The sequence below is a fragment of the Neoarius graeffei genome, chromosome 5 (genome assembly GCF_027579695.1).
Source record: "Neoarius graeffei isolate fNeoGra1 chromosome 5, fNeoGra1.pri, whole genome shotgun sequence".
NCBI lineage: Eukaryota > Metazoa > Chordata > Actinopteri > Siluriformes > Ariidae > Neoarius > Neoarius graeffei.
Window position 1 is genome coordinate 6,746,836 of NC_083573.1, and position 21,315 is coordinate 6,768,150.

Consider the following 21,315-nt stretch of genomic DNA (forward strand, 5'->3'; position numbering starts at 1 on the left):
CCTTACATTCATGTTAAGCAAACATCTCCTTGAGGAAAACTTCACCGCATCATCAAATTTAACAAATTTGTTCCAGAACAACACATTTTTTAAAAACAAGCTGTTACTTGAGAAATGATAACAGTATTGTAAATTATTAGAAGTACAGGACCCTTTTCCGATGGAATAAAAGCACATGTTCTATTCCCTTCTCACGGGTTTCATTCATTTGGTTTGATAGCATGCGATATTGTTAGCATATCGCTTATCCTACGTGTATTGTGTCACTCTACCCAATGGAGAATGAGAGTTGAATATGGTTTACGATATTGCACGGATGGTTGTCAAGACAACATGACGGCACATGTCAGAGACGTAAAACTTCTGCGCTCGCGAGCGACTGTGACAATTTGTAAACAAACATGGCCGCCAGGTTTGCTTCGTTAAATACGGAAGATTTTGAGGGAATTTTGAAAGAGAAAGACGCGTTGAACACCCGAAAGCAATGTGTATGTATAATAATAATAATAATAATATTTGCTGGCTGTTTTTCATGGTCTATCAGATATATTCCACTCAGCTAGCATGATATTTGATCTTGAACAAGTCGAAGATGATGGTATATATTGCCGATATACCACTCAACGCCAGCCAATATTATTTAAATAAACAACATATTCAACCAGAATTGAGAATTAGAACCTGTAGAACGTCATCTTCGTCTGACGAAGATATGAGATCAGGGAAAGGTTCCTGATTTAAACCTAGACTGCCTTTCAGATTTTTCAAGTGTACGATAGGTCATAAAAAGAATTTGACCCATGTGGCCCTAAATTCTCCGCTATTTTTTTTTCTTGCTTCACCATGACGCAATCCAAGATACTACGTCATGCATCACGTGGTGGGCTTTCCCCGTTCACGCAAGGAGGCATTGTGGGAAACAAATCTGAAACAGGAGAGAACAACGGAGGACGTGAATGAAACGTGAAAGACTGACTACAGTAACGAAAAAGCGGGAAGAAAAGACGTTACGTTATATCCGAAGGAAAGGAAATGCAGCGAGCACCTCGGTGTCAGAACGATGGTAAACCTGCGCATGCGCACACGGACTTGTTCTGTCTGCTCGACTGCGCGAAGCGAGCGATTTCATACACATTACCGTATCTGCTCTAATCCCGTCAAATTAAATAACTTCCCAGCCTGTTTTTTTTTTTTTTTTTAGATATTACAGAAATAAACATCTCTCACAATGACAAGTTCAGTTCAGTTGGTCGGGTTCAATGCCCGAACTGATGATCACATCGTCAGTTTTTCTTTCTTTCTAATCAGACACAAGGTACGCCACCACTCTTGCCGGAGCGGTTGGGGGTTAGGTGCCTTGCTCAAGGGCACTTAGGTCAATCCTGCTAGTCTGGGGAATCGAACCAGCAACCTTTTGGTCCCAAAGCTGTTTCTCTAACCATTAGGCCATGACTTCCCCCAAGTTTCCCCAAACAATGACCAAATTTCACACGGAACCAAATTTCACTGATTTTACGAAGGCCGTCTAGTTTTCAAGGAACATTTCAGACAAATAGAATGAAATGTACAATATGTCCCATAATGCTGGCTTTACTGTAAATACAGTCAACCAGGGAAGACATGTTAGCTGTCTGTAACTTGTATCACAATGTATCACGACTTTAGGGCAGCATGGTGGTTTAGTGGTTAGCACGGTCGCCTCACAGCAAGAAGGTTCCGGGTTCGAACCCAGTGGCCGGCGAGGGCCTTTCTGTGCGGAGTTTGCATGTTGTCTGCGTGGGTTTCCTCCGGGTACTCTGGTTTCCCCTACAATCCAAAAGACACACGGTTAGATTAATATGGGACGGCCTTGAGTGAGGCACCGAACTCCCAACTGCCCCCTGGGCACTGTTAGCATGGCTGCCCACTGCTGTGGGTATGTGTATGTTCACTGCTTCAGATGGGTTAAATGCGGAGAGGAAATTTCACAAGTGTGTGATGAATAAAGTTGTGCTTTCTTTTCTTTTTACGTTTGATATTTAAAAAAAAAAAAAGAGCTCCGTGCCAAAGTGCTAGTTTGAAGTAAAAAACTAAAAAAGAAAACTTGGCAAACTTGTGTGTGTGAGAGAAAGACAGAGAGAGAGGGGGACTCTGGAGCAGAATGTCAGCGCACTGAACAAACAAGTCTGTGATCCTTCCAGAGTTTTCCATTGGGAGAGAAGCTGGAATTCCAGGGTGGATTATGTGCTCAGCCAGGAGCCCGGAGCAAAGTCACCCACCACACACACACACCCACGACTGTACCACAGGATGCTGTACTGAGTGACAATATGTGAGGAAAACACTCTGACCTCGTTCTTTCCTTCTCATCTTCCTTACCGATGGATGGATAGATCTGAAAAGTTCAGTCATCATGACACTTAGGGTTTGTTTTTGTTTTTTTTGGAGACATCCTGTCCCGAGATGGCTCACGTCATTCTCATGCCCAACTCCTTAATTCCCACTAAATATAATGGAAACACTGGGATGGCTTGGAAACCACAGAATCTCATTGAAGAGTAAAATGCAGCCTGTAAGGCGAGAAAAGAAAAAAGATGTATTGTTGACTGAATGCATCTTTTCAAATGGATCACTGAGTGATGAGTTTTATTTCTAATGGCTGGAGCTGCTGAGCCTCTTCATCCTCATGTCCATCTGAGAAGGAGTGGAGTCAGTTCAATGCTCCAGATGTTCATGAAACACTGGAAGGGTTGATTCAGTGCCCATTTCAACCTGTGTGTTGAGTCAAAGATGAACATGTGGATTGTTTTGCACATGGCTGGTGTTCTTCCTGATCATCATGGGAGATGAAAAAGCACCTGTTGATCTGATCTGATCTGAAAGTGTGTGTGTGTGTGGACTCACCGTCTCTGCGTGCATCAACTTCACTTTTTTTTTCCCTTCCCCGTGCTCTGTTCTTCCAGCAGCTGTTCTTCACGCGCTCATCCAATTAAAAATCAATCGACCAATTTAAAAAAAAAAAAAAAAACAATTTGCAGTGAAATGTCTGGATGTCTTGCGAGCGCTGTGCCACTGGAAACCCACGCGCTCTGCCCGCCCCTCTCTCTCTCTCTCTCTCTCTGGTGTGCGCGCTGGATGGACAATGTCCTCTCTCACTTCAGGACTTCTGGGTCGCATCCCAAAGCACACATAGTGCACTATGTAGGGAATGCAATGCATCCGGTTGCATGCTTATGCATCAATTTGTACACTATCTAGTGCACTTTAATAACAAGAAAGGATGCATTTGATATTCAGCCCTCCTTTCTTTCTTCTCTCTCTCTCTCTCTCGTGGTGAATTACAATGAGTCTGGACAGAGGCAGTGAGAAGAATAATGACCAGGGTTTACTTCCAAATCCATGTCTCTTCCCTACTTTGGACATGAAGTGACACAGCGGCTTTGGCACCCTACCTAGGGGACTAATTTTAAAAAATGAGCCTTTTTTGGACATCATCCCAAAGCCTTTACAAACCCTACATCCTTCACTACATCCTCCCCCATCCAGCTCTTTCTCATTCACACGGCTCTGACTCTTACATTAGTGCAGTGTGTGTGTGTGTGTGTGTGTGTGTGTGTGTGTGTGTGTGTGTGTGAGACTCTTATCAGACACATTAAAGTGTACACTTGTGGTCAGAAGTTTACTTACACTCATCATGTCATGGTAATTTTGGGCTGTTCATGATTTCCTTCTTCATCCAGGGTGGAATGATTGTGCAGCGTACATCTTTAATGACTTTGAAAAACAAGAACCGAGTGCGCAAGTTTGAATTTATTTTGGATTTTCTCTAATCCACACGAACTCAACGATATACACACATTCACTTAAATCTGTTCATAAGTGGTGCTGAAGGCTCTACAACATCTTTGAACTTGACAAGACCAAGGCCGATTAACTTCTCGTTCGCGATCATGATTGACTACATAAAGCATAAAAAAGATTTGTTTGAGAGCGCTCATTGGATTGACCCATACTCAGAACCATGGGAAAGTCCAAGGAACTCACGAAGAAGGAGAATTGTCGATTTACACACAAGTTAGGAAGGTCTCTTGGAGCCATTTCTAAACAAATGCAGATTCCAAGATCAGTTCAAACAAGTGTCTCATCTCATCTCATTATCTCTAGCCGCTTTATCCTTCTACAGGGTCGCAGGCAAGCTGGAGCCTATCCCAGCTGACTACGGGCGAAAGGCGGGGTACACCCTGGACAAGTCGCCAGCTCATCACAGGGCTGACACATAGACACAGACAACCATTCACACTCACATTCACACCTACGGTCAATTTAGAGTCACCAGTTAACCTAACCTGCATGTCTTTGGACTGTGGGGGAAACCGGAGCACCCGGAGGAAACCCACGCGGACAAGGGGAGAACATGCAAACTCCACACAGAAAGGCCCTCGCCGGCCCCGGGGCTCGAACCCAGGACCTTCTTGCTGTGAGGCGACAGCGCTAACCACTACACCACCGTGCCGCCTCAAACAAGTGTACGTAAGTATAAGTTATTCGGACATGTCACCACTTTGGCAAAGTCTGGAAGACAACCCAAACTGAGAGAAAATGGGTTAGGAACCACCAAGGCTCAATCAAGCCTGCCATGAGCTGGAAACTGCTGGAACACCAGCATCACTGTCCACAGTGAAGCAAGTTTTACATTGCCATGGACTGAGAGGGTGCCGACCAAGAAAGACGCCCCTGTTCCAAAATCCACACCTTCAAGATCGACTGAAATTTGCAGCTGCCCACATGGACAAGCCTTCTGGAGAAAAGTTTTCTGGTCAGATGAGACCAAGATTGAGCTGTTTGGCCACCATGACAAGAGGTATGTTTGGAGGAGTAAAGGTGAGGCTTTCAAACCTAAGAACACTGTACCAACTGTCAAGCATGGTGGTGGTAGCATCATGCTCTGGGGCTGTTTTGCTGCCAGTGGTACTGGTGCATTGCACAAAGTGGATGGAATAATGAAGAAGAAGAAGAAGAAGAAGGAGGACTACCTGCAAATTCTTCAGCTTCACCTCAAATCAACGGCTCGACGCTTGAAACTTGGATAAAATCGGGTGTTCCGACAGCACAATGATCCCAAACACACATCAAAACTGGTTTTGGAATGGATAAAGCAAGCTAACATTAAGCTTCTGGAATGGCCTTCCCAAAGCCCCGACCTCAACCCTGTTGAAAATTTGCAGACTACTCTTGAAAACCGGGTCCGTGCCAGGAAACCAAACAATGTAAATGAACTCTACCAATTCTGTCAAGAAGAGCAGTCAAATATCTAGCCAGAATTATGCCAGAAGCTTGTTGCTGGCGACCAAAAACATCTGGTCAAGGTGCTACTTGCTGAGGGACATTTAACCAAATATTAGTGGGGCTGTATGTCTGTATTTGCGCCTGTATGTATAATTTTGAGGGGCGGCACGGTGGTGTAGTGGTTAGCGCTGTCGCCTCACAGCAAGAAGGTCCTGGGTTCGAGCCCCGGGACCGGCGAGGGCCTTTCTGTGTGGAGTTTGCATGTTCTCCCCGTGTCCGCGTGGGTTTCCTCCGGGTGCTCCGGTTTCCCCCACAGTCCAAAGACATGCAGGTTAGGTTAACTGGTGACTCTAAATTGAGCGTAGGTGTGAATGTGAGTGTGAATGGTTGTCTGTGTCTATGTGTCAGCCCTGTGATGACCTGGCGACTTGTCCAGGGTGTACCCCGCCTTTCGCCCGTAGTCAGCTGGGATAGGCTCCAGCTTGCCTGCGACCCTGTAGAAGGATAAAGCGGCTAGAGATAATGAGATGAGATGTATAATTTTGACCCTGTGTGGATTAGAGAAAATCCAAAATAAATTCAAACTTGTGCACTCAGTTCTTGTTTTTCGAAGTCTTTCAAGATGTACGCTGTGCAATCATTCCACCCTGTAAAAAGAAGAGTTCAAGGAAATCATGAACAGCCCAAAATTACCATGACAGTCATGGCCATGATGGGCGTATGCAAACTTCTGACCACAACTGTATGTAATGCCCCTAAACCCCACTGTTTTCCTTGTACAAAGCAACAATCATTATGTTGATTGACCATGTGTTTTCGAACCATAGCTGATCCAAAAGGCCATAAATTGATGGAAAATTAATAAGATCAGCTGATTTTCACGGACTCCACCGAGACTCATCTGGAAGATCCTAAAGATCTTCCTTCATGTGCGCAGCAGTGGTTAGACTGGTCTCGATATGGAATCACGTTTTGGAGAGAATTCTGATCGTGATTGGGATTTTTATATGTCGGAGGAAGGGGCAGATGATTATCGAGGATATTCTGGAGGAAATGGTTTCCTTTTTGAGCCCCCAAGACGAGAAACTGCCAGTTCACAACAGTCTTCCTCTGGTGCGCGTGCAAGATAGATAGATAGATACAGTGGGGCTTGAAAGTTTGTGAACCCTTTAGAATTTTCTATATTTCTGCATAAATATGACCTAAAACATCATCAGATTTTCACACAAGTCCTAAAAGTAGATAAAGAGAACCTGGTTAAACAAATGAAACAAAAATATTATACTTGGTCATTTATTTATTGAGGAAAATGATCCAATATTACATATCTGTGAGTGGCAAAAGTATGTGAACCTTTGTTTTCAGTATCTGGTGTGACCCCCTTGTGCAGCAATAACTGCAACTAAGCGTTTGCGGTAACTGTTGATCAGTCCTGCACACCGGCTTGGAGGAATTTTAGCCCATTCCTCTGTACAGAACAGCTTCAACTCTGGGATGTTGGTGGGTTTCCTCACATGAACTGCTCGCTTCAGGTCCTTCCACAACATTTCCATTGGATTAAGGTCAGGACTTTGACTTGGCCATTCCAAAACATTAACTTTATTCTTCTTTAACCATTCTTTGGTAGAACGACTTGTGTGCTTCGGGTCGTTGTCTTGCTGCATGGCCCACCTTCTCTTGAGCTTCAGTTCATGGACAGATGTCCTGACATTTTCCTTTAGAATTCGCTGGTATAATTCAGAATTCATTGTTCCATCAACAATGGCAAGCCGTCCTGGCCCAGATGCAGCAAAACAGGCCCAAACCATGATACTACCACCACCATGTTTCACAGGTGGGATAAGGTTCTTATGCTGGAATGCAGTGTTTTCCTTTCTCCAAACATAACGCTTCTCATTTAAACCAAAAAGTTCTATTTTGGTCTCATCCATCCACAAAACATTTTTCCAATAGCCTTCTGGCTTCTCCACGTGATCTTTAGCAAACTGCAAACGAGCAGCAATGTTCTTTTTGGAGACCAGTGGCTTTCTCCTTGTAACCCTGCCATGCACACCATTGTTGTTCAGTGTTCTCCTGATGGTGGACTCATGAACATTAACATTCGCCAATGTGAGAGAGGCCTTCAGTTGCTTAGAAGTTACCCTGGGGTCCTTTGTGACCTCGCCGAGTATTACATGCCTTGCTTTTGGAGTGATCTTTATTGGTCGGCCACTCCTGGGGAGGGTAACAATGGTCTTGAATTTCCTCCATTTGTACTCAATCTGTCTGACTGTGGATTGGTGGAATCCAAACTCTTTAGAGATGGTTTTGTAACCTTTTCCAGCCTGATGAGCATCAACAACGCTTTTTCTGAGGTCCTCAGAAATCTCCTTTGTTCGTGCCATGATACACTTCCACAAACATGTGTTGTGAAGATCAGACTTTGATAGATCCCTGTTCTTTAAATAAAACAGGGTGCCCACTCACACCTGATTGTCATCCCATTGATTGAAAACACCTGACTCTAATTTCACCTTCAAATTAACTGCCAATTCTAGAGGTTCACATACTTTTGCCACTCACAGATATGTAATATTGGATCATTTTCCTCAATAAATAAATGACCGAGTATAATATTTGTGTCTCATTTGTTTAACTGGGTTCTCTTTATCTACTTTTAGGACTTGTGTGAAAATCCGATGATGTTTTCGGTCATATTTATGCAGAAATATAGAAAATTCGAAAGGGTTCACAAACTTTCAAGCACCACTGTAGATAGATAGATATAGAGATGTGCAGAACACGGTGGTTACCTTTCATCATGTTTTTTCCTGAACAAAACTAAAAACAAACAGTCTTGCAATATTGCAGTCCGAAAGCATTTAACACATTTCAGTTAATAATTAATGATGATTGCATGCGTACATTTCTCTTCCTGTTAAAGTGCATCAGATATGATGAGATCGGATGTAAATGTAAATGATCGCATGTAAATGTTGCTCATAATCCTGCGTCTGGTGCACTGTGTGTGTGTGTGAGAGGTAATAGGGGAATCGACGAACTGCCCAAATGTCATTTATTCAATAAATGGGTTTCTTTTTTGCTCCAGTAATTCCCATATGGTCGTTCTGGTGGTGATGAACACTTGAATCAGATTTATCATGAGCAGGAAATCGACACGAAATCTGCCTGCTTCGTTTGCACAAACTTCACCCAGTGTCGCTTTAGATTTGCGTCATTTCTCGGAAATTCATAAACTGAACGTCTTCTTGTATATGAATTTGAACATCCAAACACAACACAGCGCTTTCACATCGTTATTTTTGTAAGATTCCGACAACAATATCCAATCTCGGTGAGTAAACAAGCACGGAGTCAGATGAACGGAAATGACCCAGATAACCGCAGTTCCACGTGTGACGTCATGCGAGATTAGCCCTGAGGCAAGGTTGCCTTTTTCTGGAAGCCACGATTTATCAATAGTTTTGTGCTTGATAATAAAATAACAAATAATTCATATTATTTCCCCCCGTGCTTTATTAATTAATTATGGTCATTACTAATGATATATACTCATTTTAAAGCATTACAGAAAGGCATTCCATTCACTTTAACAAACATCAAAACAGAATTGTTCTTTTTTTTTCAGTCGAATCTCGATCTCCTGTCTCGCACATCATATAGTACTTTTTATCCGTTTATCGTTACGTTGAAATGTTGCAGAACATCTTGTGAAACAAGTTGGTTGGTGGGAAGCTTTATGACTGTTGCAAAAGCGCTGACACTGGAGACTCCTTCCATAAATGTGAAATAAAAGTCTCGTTCCAGAAAACTTCAACATATCGACGATTGTGAAATAACAACACGTCTTTTTTCAGCTGTGTATTATCAGTCTTGGATGATGTACAGCGTCCATCTTTAAAAAAAAAACCCTGTGTACGCTGGTATGATACCAGGACACAGGAAACACACACATAAACCAAAACAGAGGTTTAACACACTCTATTTTCATTTCCTCTTGCTTTGTAATAACTGATCACTCACTTCATTCATGGCTTCACGACCTCCTTTTATTTATTCTCTATGTTTGACCTTTGGCCTTTTCATCCTCTTTCTCTGAGTAGAAGCAGAAGAGCAGAGGTCAAAACTAAACATTCGTTCCTGGGCTGGGAAAGGTAACAAAATTAATGTTGAACAAGGTTGGGTTCTGTTCGTTCGTTCGTTCCATCCATCCATCTCACACACACATCTATATGTCTGTATTAAGGACACAGCTCAATGGATCAACAAGCCCAATGTTTCAACAGTTTCAGAAATATAGGTGTGTGTGTGTGTGTGTGTTGAACATCTGGATTTGGTGTAATTTCCTTCATAATTTTATCGAACATGAATCCAGCCTCATTTCACTTCCTTTCTCCAGTTATTTATTTAATTTGCTGGGACAAAACACTCGTACCGTGAAATCCAGAGACAACAGATACAGATCTCTGGAAATTACATTTCACAACAAATGTTTGTGTGTGTGTCCGTCCTCACACTGTCATGCTTGTTCCAGCAGCGTCAATGATCCCTAGACAGCGTGTAGTTCACGCACTGTTACATTACACTACATTAGATACACCTTGGGTCCGGCCTAGTATACACACTTAAGCTATAAAAAGTTCACTGGTAATTTTCTGAAGACAAATGTTTAGCTATTTCACAAATGCCAATTAAACCTTTTTTATTATTATTATTATCTAGCTGGGCGGCACGGTGGTGTAGTGGTTAGCGCTGTCGCCTCACAGCAAGAAGGTCCGGGTTCGAGCCCCGTGGCCGGCGAGGGCCTTTCTGTGCGGAGTTTGCATGTTCTCCCCGTGTCCGCGTGGGTTTCCTCCGGGTGCTCCGGTTTCCCCCACAGTCCAAAGACATGCAGGTTAGGTTAACTGGTGACTCTAAATTGAGCGTAGGTGTGAATGAGAGTGTGAATGGTTGTCTGTGTCTATGTGTCAGCCCTGTGATGACCTGGCGACTTGTCCAGGGTGTACCCCGCCTTTCGCCCGTAGTCAGCTGGGATAGGCTCCAGCTCGCCTGCGACCCTGTAGAACAGGATAAAGCGGCTAGAGATAATGAGATGAGATATTATCTAGCTTGCTAGCTAGCTATACTCTTGTTTTATAGCACTATTAGCAAGCTAGCTATTACAAACTTCACTGACAGACTCTTGTTGCATCTCAAGCTCGCGTATTTCATGGCATGCTAAGTTGAAGAAAATAAAGGATATTATAAGCAATAAAACTATTTATTTTTTTCGCGGTGCGGTTTTCATCAAATCCTGCGCTCTGATTGGCTGGCGAGCGGGTCCGTATCCTACGGTACGGACCCCGGTTACAGACCTCTGGCGACTCGCTCGTTCACAACAACAACAACAAACATAGTAGCAATTTTTGTCAACATTTATCTTTTTTATAAGATTTATTTATAAGATTTTTATCAAAAATCTTATAAATTTTTGCCAGCATTTCTCAGCGTAATAGCATTAATTTTACAGCATGGATAGCGATAACGACAGTGTTCACAGCGAAAGCGAGTTTTACTCCCCTGAGGAAGAAGAAATAAAAGAAAACATTTCAGGAGAAAGCTAAAAACCTGTAACTGTTGCTAACGCCGAGCAAAAACATGGCTGAATCCTGAATGACTCAATTTTGTATAAATAGGGGACTACATAGGTGGCAAAATGTAGTTTTTTCCTGCCATGGAAGTGCACTTGTATACCGAGGAGAAAGCAATTTGCATTACAGCCGTGAATGAGGATTCAAAATGGCGGCTCGGCTCGGTTTTCCCTTTCGGGAGCTCTCGTTTTCTGTTAGAATTTGGTAAAGGAAAAAAATAAATATATTATTTACCAGCTTAAGGTCGGTCCGTATGGTGAAATACCGTGACCTCGGTCAGTACTTTCAAGACCTCGGTCACGGTATTTCACGATACGGACCTCCCAGCTGGTAAATAACATATACATCTCTCTCACGATGGCAGCCACAGAGCACTTGGAACAAAACAGTCTCACAGATTTAGATGTAAAAACAGACACGGAAACAAAACCTTGGGTCCGGCCTAGTATACACACTTAAGCGATAAAAAGTTAACTGGCAATTTTCTGAAGAAAAATGTTTAGCTACTTCACAAATGCCAATTCAACTTTTTTTTTTAATAGTATCTAACTAGCTTGCTTGTTAGCTAGCTAGCTCTCAGAGAGCTAGCTGTACTTAGCACCTTGTTTTATAGTACTATTAGCTAGCTAGCTATTACATACTTCATTGACAGCCTCTTGTTGCATCTCAAGCTAGCTTATTTCATAGCATGCTAAGTTGAAGAAAATAAAGGATATTATAAGCAATAAAACTATATCTCTCTCACCATGGCAGCCACAGAGCACTTGGAACAAAACAGTCTCACAGATTTAGATGTAAAAACAGACAATGAAACAAAACAAATTGATAAATCAGTGGAAAAAGGGGGAAATATGCCACAGCAAAGGATGTAACATCATGCGAATTGTTTGTTTGTGTGTGTGTTGTTTTGAGCACAGTTTTAAAGTATCAGCAGCTTCAGGCTAAGCAGCTACACAGGAGCAAGCTAGCAAGCTAACTAGCATTCCTTTGACCTCTCTTCTTTTTTTTAGTCAGAACTCATCCTGGCTTTCGGGATGTCCTAGAAAAAAAGAAAAAAAAAAAAAATATATATATATATATATATATATATATATATATATATATATATATATATATATATATATAAACCACAGGAATACTTGTAGAGCACATTTCTTTCTTTCCCTATTTTGACCTTAATCTGTGGCCATCTGTTGCTGGCTTAATTAGACCGATTAGCTCATTAAGACTCGTAGCAGTATACGCCACAACATGGCCGCCAGGCACTCCATGACAGTACAGGATGCTAAAAATAATCGAAAGTTTCCTTCGTGTAATGAAGCAGAGAGAAACATGAACAGCTGGAAGAATCCGAACACGCGTAAAGTTTTATAATACACGATATCCACACGTTTCCTCTTGAAGGAACGATCTACATTACAGTATTAATGTAAGAATAATAATAAACCTTTATCGCAAGCTGTTAAAGAATATATTCTTCCAACTGTTCGATCGATCGAGAGAGAGCGAGAGAGAGAGAGAGAGAGAGGGAGAGAATTAGCATTAGCTCATTCGCCTGGATTAAGTCGATCCCAAGCTGTTGAGACACACACAGGTAAGAAACATCTCTCTTTATAATATTACACAAATTACTAAGCAAATATGTACATAATTTAACAAAATACACACCATCATATCTTAAACTACAAAAATATAAATGTGTTTTGTGTGATATGTCAGGAACGAAGCATGACAGGAAGTGCTTTGCTTGAAAATATTTCAATTATTTTCCTGTTACAGCACTTCCTGAAGAGGTTTATTTCTTTTATACCTCAGTAATTTGCTAATGATTTGCGCTTTTTTAAAAATAAATGTTCCTATTTGTACAGTTATATTTACTGTCGTGGAACGTATCACCTCACGTTAAAACATCTATAAAGACTCGTTGCCTCGGCAGTCTTTCTTTCTTTCTTTCTTTCTTTCTTTCTTGAAAACAACAAAACAAACATAACTTGTCGTGTTTTTTTTTTTTTTTTTTGCTGTTACAGAGAAATTCCAACACGTAACCTCCTTTATCTTGACTGTTATTGGAGACTCCTTTTAAAACTGCGAATAAAACTTCGACAAATCAACGATCTCACACACACACAATCGTTTAAATCAGTTTACGTGTCGCGTTCACCGTACATGTTCCTGTGTTTTGGTTGTTACGATAGAAACGATATTGTGTTAGAACGATTACGAACAAGATTCCGACCAATCAGAATCGAGAATTCAAAGGCATTTTAATGTTGCAAATAAAATGCTGTTATTCTCAATTATTAAAATGTCACGTTCTTGTGTTTGTGTGTTGTAGTGTGTAAATATTACACTATCATTGCATATATATGTATAGCTGCCTGTTTCATGTGAGTGTTATGAAGCAACTGGCGTGTGAACAGGATGTTTATTGAGGTCCGGCTGTGTGTGTGTTCATAAATGAAGCCTCATTTGTCTTTGCAGGAGGGTGTTCGTGTCAACTGATAGCCACTCTAAAGGATTACGCGCGCACACACACACACACACACACACACACACACACACACACACTGATCTGTCCCAAGCAGTTAAAACTCTTCACACTGAAGAGGCAGAAGAGGAAAATCATACAGCTGTATTAATGACGTACACACATTCAAAGAAGGTGCAAATGTATTCCTACCGAGTATATTAAATACTCCATGAAATATTACATGAAGTGATTATACATGAATTAATTTTCTTTTAGTCGGGAGAAAGAGCGAGATAGACCGAGTGAACCAAAACTAATGAACATACAACACACACGTCACTGGAAATGAGACGTGACCCATTTCACACACGGTCTTCAAATCTCCTGAGGAGGACAAGGATGAACAGACGAACGCTACTCCTTCTAGTATGCGTGCTCCTTCTCTGTGGAGGCGTTTCATCCTCGGAGTATGAGCTCAGCACCCATCCACGCTTCATCTGCACCCCCATTCCCCCTGATGCCCCCTGTCTCACCTCTGATAGCACTGGCCACCAAAGCAGCCATCATAGTAGCCATTATGGTGAGCATCACGGCAGGCCCCACAGCAGCCATTACAGCGGCCATCACGGTGACTCCTGGTTGGGCATGTCGGATGACACCACGCCCACCATCCTTCACCTGCGCGAGAGCTTAGTGCAGCAGAAAGAGACGATTCTGGACCAGAGGGAGACGATCCGCGAGCTCACCTCCAAGCTGGCACACTGCCAGGGCTTTGGGCATGGCCTGGGCGGACATGAGCATGGACATGCCCAGTACAGGCATTACCACGGCAACGAAGAGCACACGGGTGACGAGACGATGAGTCTACCTCACTTGAGCTCTCTGGAGCAGATGAGCCACATGCTGGCGACGTTAAAGGAGAGACTGGAAAACCTGCAGGTGAGACAAAGATATAGTCAAGCGCCAGAACAAGTGCCACTACCTACTAGTTTAACCAAGATACATCAGTTTTATTTCTCTTCTTTTCAAAACAGTGTGTTTTGGTCAAAAAATCGCAGCAATAACACGTGTTCGAAAAAGTTTGACTCAAGCCGAATGCAAGCATCATGCTCGTACCTTCAACTCAGCATCCAGTACAAGTGTTTCCAATCTGGTTTCTGCCCATTCCTTTTTTTTTTTTTAAATCTGAAAACAGAAACATTTCATTCACCTCCACCTCCACAAACCACACAATTACAAAGAGATTCCTCAGGGATCGATTCTAGGTCCAGGATTTTTTTTTTTAAAGAATTATCAGACATGTCTTGCAGCAATCTTAGTTTTCGCTGCTTTGTGAATAACACCCTGATTTACTTTAGTACCCATTCAATTTCATTTAAAATCCAGCTCTGGTCAAAAGTCAACAATAAACTATTTCCTCAAACTTTCCTTTTGTGGAAATGTTCATTCAGCAACTATTTAAATATTACTCACTGAGCTACTACATAACCAGAACTAAAGTCTGTAACTTGAACTTGCTTCGCTTAGGTGTAGCAGTGAAAATTAAAATTGAAGCAAAACCAGTCATGTCTCAGAGAGAGAGAGAGAGCATGCCAATTCAAAAAAGCAGTGGACGTAAAACTCAGCCTTGAGGAATCCCTTTGAAAGTGCTTTTGTGTTTATCCATGGAAATTTTCATAATGAATGATCGTAAGTATTTTGACAAAATGTTACGAACTGGTCAAAATCATACACTCCATCTTTAAACGTGACACCACCACACGGGGTAGAAAAGAATTTGTTCACACCTCAGATCAGACGCGGGCTCCAGCCCGTAACCGCATCCCAGGTGTTTTAAAACTCTTTGTGTTGTTAGACGCAGAACACGTCCACTGCGTACTCCGCCTCTCTGAAGGAGCTGCTGCAGAGGAAGATCTCTGCCCTGGAGCAGCAAATGCTGCATCACGCTGCGGCCATCACCGATGGCAGCTATCACTACGGTGATGACGAGGATGACGACGATCACCATGACGGTCATCACCATGACGAACACCATGATGGACAACATGACAGTAACAACAATCGCCATGATGACAGTCACCATGACAGCGAGGCCGGTGGACACGGCCACCCGATGACATCACAACGCTTGCAGAATCGCAGGACGACGCACGACGAGCTGGACAAAGTGCTGAAGCAGCTCACACACGGTGCACGCTCGAATATATATCATTTCAGAAAGTGTGAGTCGGTATAATTCCCAGCTGACGCCTGATTCTATATTTGTTCTCATCCCCACTGTTTTCAGGTACGAGGAAGAGAAGTAAATCTTCCAGAAGTTTCCAAATTGGCTTCCCCATGCGCACTAACTACATGTATGGGAGAATGAAGAGAACTGTGACACGTGAAATCTACACCATGACGCTGTGTATGTGGCTGAAGGGCGGAGCCTCGGGCATCGGCACGCCCTTTTCCTACTCCGTCCCTGGGCAAGCGAATGAACTGGTGCTGATTGAGTGGGGGGACAAGCCAATGGAGCTGCTCATCAAAGACATGGTAAGGGAAGAAGAGAGAGAGAGAGAGAGAGAGAGAGATTGGGGCCGATTGATGAAATTCTGATCTCTGATTGGTTACTCTGATTGGTTGATTGGAAGAAAACCTCCCACAAGAGGGTGCTGATGGTTTAATTTTCACAGGGAACAAAAACAAGGATCGTCATGCTGCCTCAAACTGGTGTGTGTGTGTTTGCATGTGTGTAGGCAGTGATATTACCCCTCTCGCTGCATGATGGGAAATGGCACCACGTGTGTGTGACGTGGTTGGCACGAGATGGAGTATGGGAGGTTTATCAGGACGGAACAAAGAGAGGATCAGGGGATAATCTTAACGCCTGGCAACCCATCAAACCTGGAGGAGTGTTTATTTTGGGACAAGAGCAGGTGACACACACACACACACACATACACACACACCTTTCTCCTCTCATTAATTCTCATTGATACCCCTTTATACTTGTGTGTTAGGACTCACTCGGCGGACGTTTCGATGCCACCCAGGCTTTTGTTGGTGAAATCTCAGACCTGCAGCTCTGGTCTCACACACTCACACACGATGACATCTACAGTCTATCGTCCTGCCGAGGTCACATGACCGGTGACGTCATAAGCTGGGAGGAGTCAATGGTGGAGCTGCACGGTGGGGTCACCAAGTACCCGTTTGATCCCTGCCACTAAGGTTACGTTCCGAAATCTCGTAGATATAGTTGCAGTCAGAAGTTTACAGACACGGACGTGAACGTCATGGCAATATTGGTAGCCAACGTCAATTCAAACAGCCAAATTTTGGTCGCATATTTGACCGCTCTTCTTGGCAGAATTGGTCAAGTTCGGATAAATTTGCATGTTTCCTGGCACGGACCTGACTTTTAAGCACAGTCCGCATATTTTCAATCGGGTTGAGATCAGGACTTGTTTTAAGCTTAATATTCGCCTGCTTTATCCTCCACAACCAGCTTTGATGTGTGTTTGAGATCATTATCTTGTTGATACACACTTGTGGTCCAAATTTCTGGTGTTTTGACATTATGCTGAACAGTTCTGAGGTTCTTCATTGTTCCATCCACTTTGTGCAATGCACCAGATCCACTGGCAGCAAAACAGCCCCAGAGTATGATACTACCACCACCATGCTTAAGACTGGGAAAGTGTTCCTCTGTACCTCTGGTCATTCTAACATTACATTACGTTAATGGCATACAGCAGACGCTCTTATCCTGAGCGACATACACCATCCCTAGAGCAACCTGGGGAGCAGTTGGGAGCTGGGTGCCTTGCTCAAAGGCACTTCACCCATTCCTGCTGGTCCAGGGAATCGAACTGGTGACCTTGAGGCCATGGCTTCCCCATTGTGGTCAAACATCTTTGTCTTGACTGACCATAAAACCTTCCTCCATAAGGCTTTTGATTTGTCCATGTGGTCAGCTGCAAACTTCAGTTGAACTTGAAGGTGTCAATTTTGGAGCAGGGGTTTCTTTCTTGGATGGCAGTCCATGGTGACATAAAACTCATTTGATTTTAAACGGTGTTCCAGAAGCTTCCAGTTCATGGCAGGCCTGTGCCTTGATGGTTCCTGGGTTGTTCTTGACCATCTGAACCAAATTCCTCTTCCACTTAGATACGATTGATTGAACTGATGATCCTGGAATCTTGAATGGAACCAAATTCTTCTTCTTTTTTTAATGAAAGATGTATGTTGTACAATCAATCTGCCATAGAAAAAGAACATCCATCCATTATCTATACCGCTTATCTGTCAGGGTCGCGGGGGAAGCTGGAGCCAATTCCAGCTGACTTTGGGTGAGAGGTGCGGTTCACCCCAGGGATGTCGCTCATAACGCAGACACGAAGAACCATTCACATTCACGTTCTATTTTAGAGGAGCAAGTTGACCAAATCTGCATGTCTTTGGATTGTTGAAGGAAACCCACACAGGCACAAGGAGAACATGTCAACACCATACAGAAAGGCCCTGATCGAGCAGCAGCAGGATCAATCCTGGAACCTTCTTGCCGTGAGGCGACAGTGCTAACCACTGCATCACTGTGCTGCCAGAAAAAGCACAATTCCAAGAAATCATTGAAAGCCCAATATTTGCCATGACATTCATATCTGTGTATGTAAACTTCTGACTACAACTGTACATTTTTCAAAAAAGTCAGATGTGATGAAGAGACTGGTGAGGGAGCAGCTGCTCTGAGAACAGAAACAAATTTGACACACGTTCCAAGAAATGGATAAAAACTACCACGTGTTTATTCTTTAACAAATTATAAATTGTCATCACTGGAGAAATCGATGTGGTGTCAGAGGAATAAAACACATCGGGATGTGCTGCGAGAGAAAAATAATCAGCTTCAGGATGGCAACAGTGACTCCGCCCCATCACACCACCCTGACACTGATTATTTCCCGATAGCACATATTTTCTTCCTGAACCGGATGTATGAGAGCAGTGAGTAGAAGTTAGTTATGAGATTTTCGTTACTTTTTTTTTTTTACAATTATAGTTATGAACGCAGTTTTAAATTCAGTAGACTTGCGCTGTGTCTCGAATCACACACTCGACATGACATACTTGACTCTAATCCACTGACGTTTGTTCTGTTTTCAATCTGAAAACAGAAATGACAAAAGGGCCTCTTAATTTGCATCTTCAATACATTCTTTCCTCAGTGTGGACTCACGAGGGCACTAGTGAGGAACGCCGTTTGAGACACAGCTTAATCAGTTGGATATGATTTTTTGGATAGGATTTTTTTTTTTTTTCCAATGTAGGCGTGACCCGAACTTTGCTTTTGCAGAAAGTGAACTGAAAGATACAGCGATACCAAAGAAGCTAGCAAAATCATTCACATGAATAACTATTAGGAAAGTAGCTTGATGTTCGAAAGCATGTTTGAATGCTCAACGAAATGATTTTACCCCCATTCTAGACACACGCCGGCCACTTTAATAGGAACTTGTTCTTGATTTTAAGATTCCCGTTCTTGGCTGCAGGAGTGGAAGCCAATGTGGTCTTCTGCTGGTGCATGATGAGATGCTTTTCTGCTCTGCACGGTTGTAAAGAGTTGCTATGAGTTATCCTTCCTGGCAAAAAAGCTTGAACCAATCTGGCCATTTTCCTCTGATGTCTTTTATCAACAAGGCGTTTGTTTCCACCCATAAAACTGTCCCTCTATCCCTCGTTCGATGTTTTTTGTTTTTCGCACCATTCTGCGTGTAAAATCTAGAGACTGTTTTTTTTTGTGTGCGTGTGTGTGTGAAAACCCAGGAGATCAGCAGTCCATCTGGCTCAGACCAACACCCATGCCATGTTAGTGAACATTAACTGAAGCTCTTGATTTGACTTGATGCACTGTGCTGCTGTCAACGGATCGGCTGATTAGAGAACTGCGCAAAACAGCAAGTGGATGGAATAAAGTGTCGAAGCTGTAATTTATTCCCAAGTGAAAGTGGAAAACTTCCAATTGAATTTGTTCTCTTTCAGACAGAGCGTACTCACTGATAGATTTATACAGCAATGTGGACGTATATTAGGGGAGAACGGGGTTGGTAGTCACACCTCATCTCATCTCATCTCATTATCTCTAGCCGCTTTATCCTTCTACAGGATCGCAGGCAAGCTGGAGCCTATCCCAGCTGACTACGGGCGAAAGGCGGGGTACACCCTGGACAAGTCGCCAGGTCATCACAGGGCTGACACATAGACACAGACAACCATTCACACTCACATTCACACCTACGCTCAATTTAGAGTCACCAGTTAACCTAACCTGCATGTCTTTGGACTGTGGGGGAAACCGGAGCACCCGGAGGAAACCCACGCGGACACGGGGAGAACATGCAAACTCCACACAGAAAGGCCCTCGCCGGCCCCGGGGCTCGAACCCAGGACCTTCTTGCTGTGAGGCGACAGCGCTAACCACTACACCACCGTGCCGCCCCATAGTCACACCTTTTACTTTTATTTGAATTCCTCCCAAACCGTATTCTTAATAGCGTCCCTTTCAATCTGTAATGGAAGCCTACAGTGTCAGGGAGAAATAGAACGCCCTTACTCTCCTTCAGCTTAGTCTGTTTAAAAGATGTGTCCTGTCAAATACAGTGGTGCTTGAAAGTTTGTGAACCCTTTAGAATTTTCTATATTTCCGCATAAATATGGCCTAAAACATCATCAGATTTTCACACAAGTCCTAAAAGTAGATAAAGAGAACCCAGTTAAACAAATGAGACAAAAATATTATACTTGGTCATTTATTTATTGAGGAAAATGATCCAATATTACATGTCTTTGAGTGGCAAAAGTATGTGAACCTCCAGGATTAGCAGGTAATTTGAAGGTGAAATGAGAGTCAGGTGTTTTCAATCAGTGGGATGACAATCAGGTGTGAGTGGGCACCCTGTTTTATTTAAAGAACAGGGATCTATCAAAGTCTGATCTTCACAACACGTTTGTGGAAGTGTATCATGGCACGAACAAAGGAGATTTCTGAGGACCTCAGAAAAAGCGTTGTTGATGCTCATCAGGCTGGAAAAGGTTACAAAACCATCTCTAAAGAATTTGGACCCCACCAATCTACAGTCAGTCAGACAGATTGTGTACAAATGGAGGAAATTCAAGACCATTGTTACCCTCCCCAGGAGTGGTCAACCAACAAAGATCACTCCAAGAGCAAGGCGTGTAATAGTCGGCAAGGTCACAAAGGACCCCAGAGTAACTTCTAAGCAACTGAAGGCCTCTCTCACATTGGCTAATGTTAATGTTCATGAGTCCACCATCAGGAGAACACTGAACAACAATGGTGTGCATGGCAGGGTTGCAAGGAGAAAGCCACTGCTCTCCAAAAAGAACATCGCTGCTTGTCTGCAGTTTGCTAAAGATCACGTACACAAGCCAGAAGGCTATTGGGAAAATGTTTTGTGGATGGATGAGACCAAAATAGAACTTTTTGGTTTAAATGAGAAGCGTTATGTTTGGAGAAAGGAAAACACTGCATTCCAGCATAAGAACCTTATCCCATCTGTGAAACATGGTGGTGGTAGTATCATGGTTTGGGCCTGTTTTGCTGCATCTGGGCCAGGACGGCTTACCATCATTGATGGAACAATGAATTCTGAATTATACCAATGAATTCTAAAGGAAAAGGTCAGGACATCTGTCCATGAACTGAATCTCAAGAGAAGGTGGGTCATGCAGCAAGACAACGACCCTAAGCACACAAGTCGTTCTCCCAAAGAATGGTTAAAGAAGAATAAAGTTAATGTTTTGGAATGGCCAAGTCAAAGTCCTGACCTTAATCCAATGGAAATGTTGTGGAAGGACCTGAAGCGAGCAGTTCATGTGAGGAAACCCACCAACATCCCAGAGTTGAAGCTGTTCTGTACGGAGGAACGGGCTAAAATTCAACAGTTA

General features: G+C 42.9%; 1 protein-coding gene across 1 annotated transcript; it reads left to right on the forward strand.

Moving 5' to 3' along the window:
* Positions 1–13,764: 13,764 nt before the first annotated feature.
* Positions 13,765–16,577, forward strand: si:dkey-283b15.2 (neuronal pentraxin-2). The gene is made up of 5 exons (XM_060920337.1): positions 13,765–14,304; positions 15,221–15,542; positions 15,626–15,900; positions 16,104–16,283; positions 16,368–16,577. The coding sequence occupies exons 1-5, from the start codon at positions 13,765–13,767 to the stop codon at positions 16,575–16,577; spliced, it is 1,527 nt and encodes a 508-aa protein (XP_060776320.1).
* Positions 16,578–21,315: the final 4,738 nt, after the last annotated feature.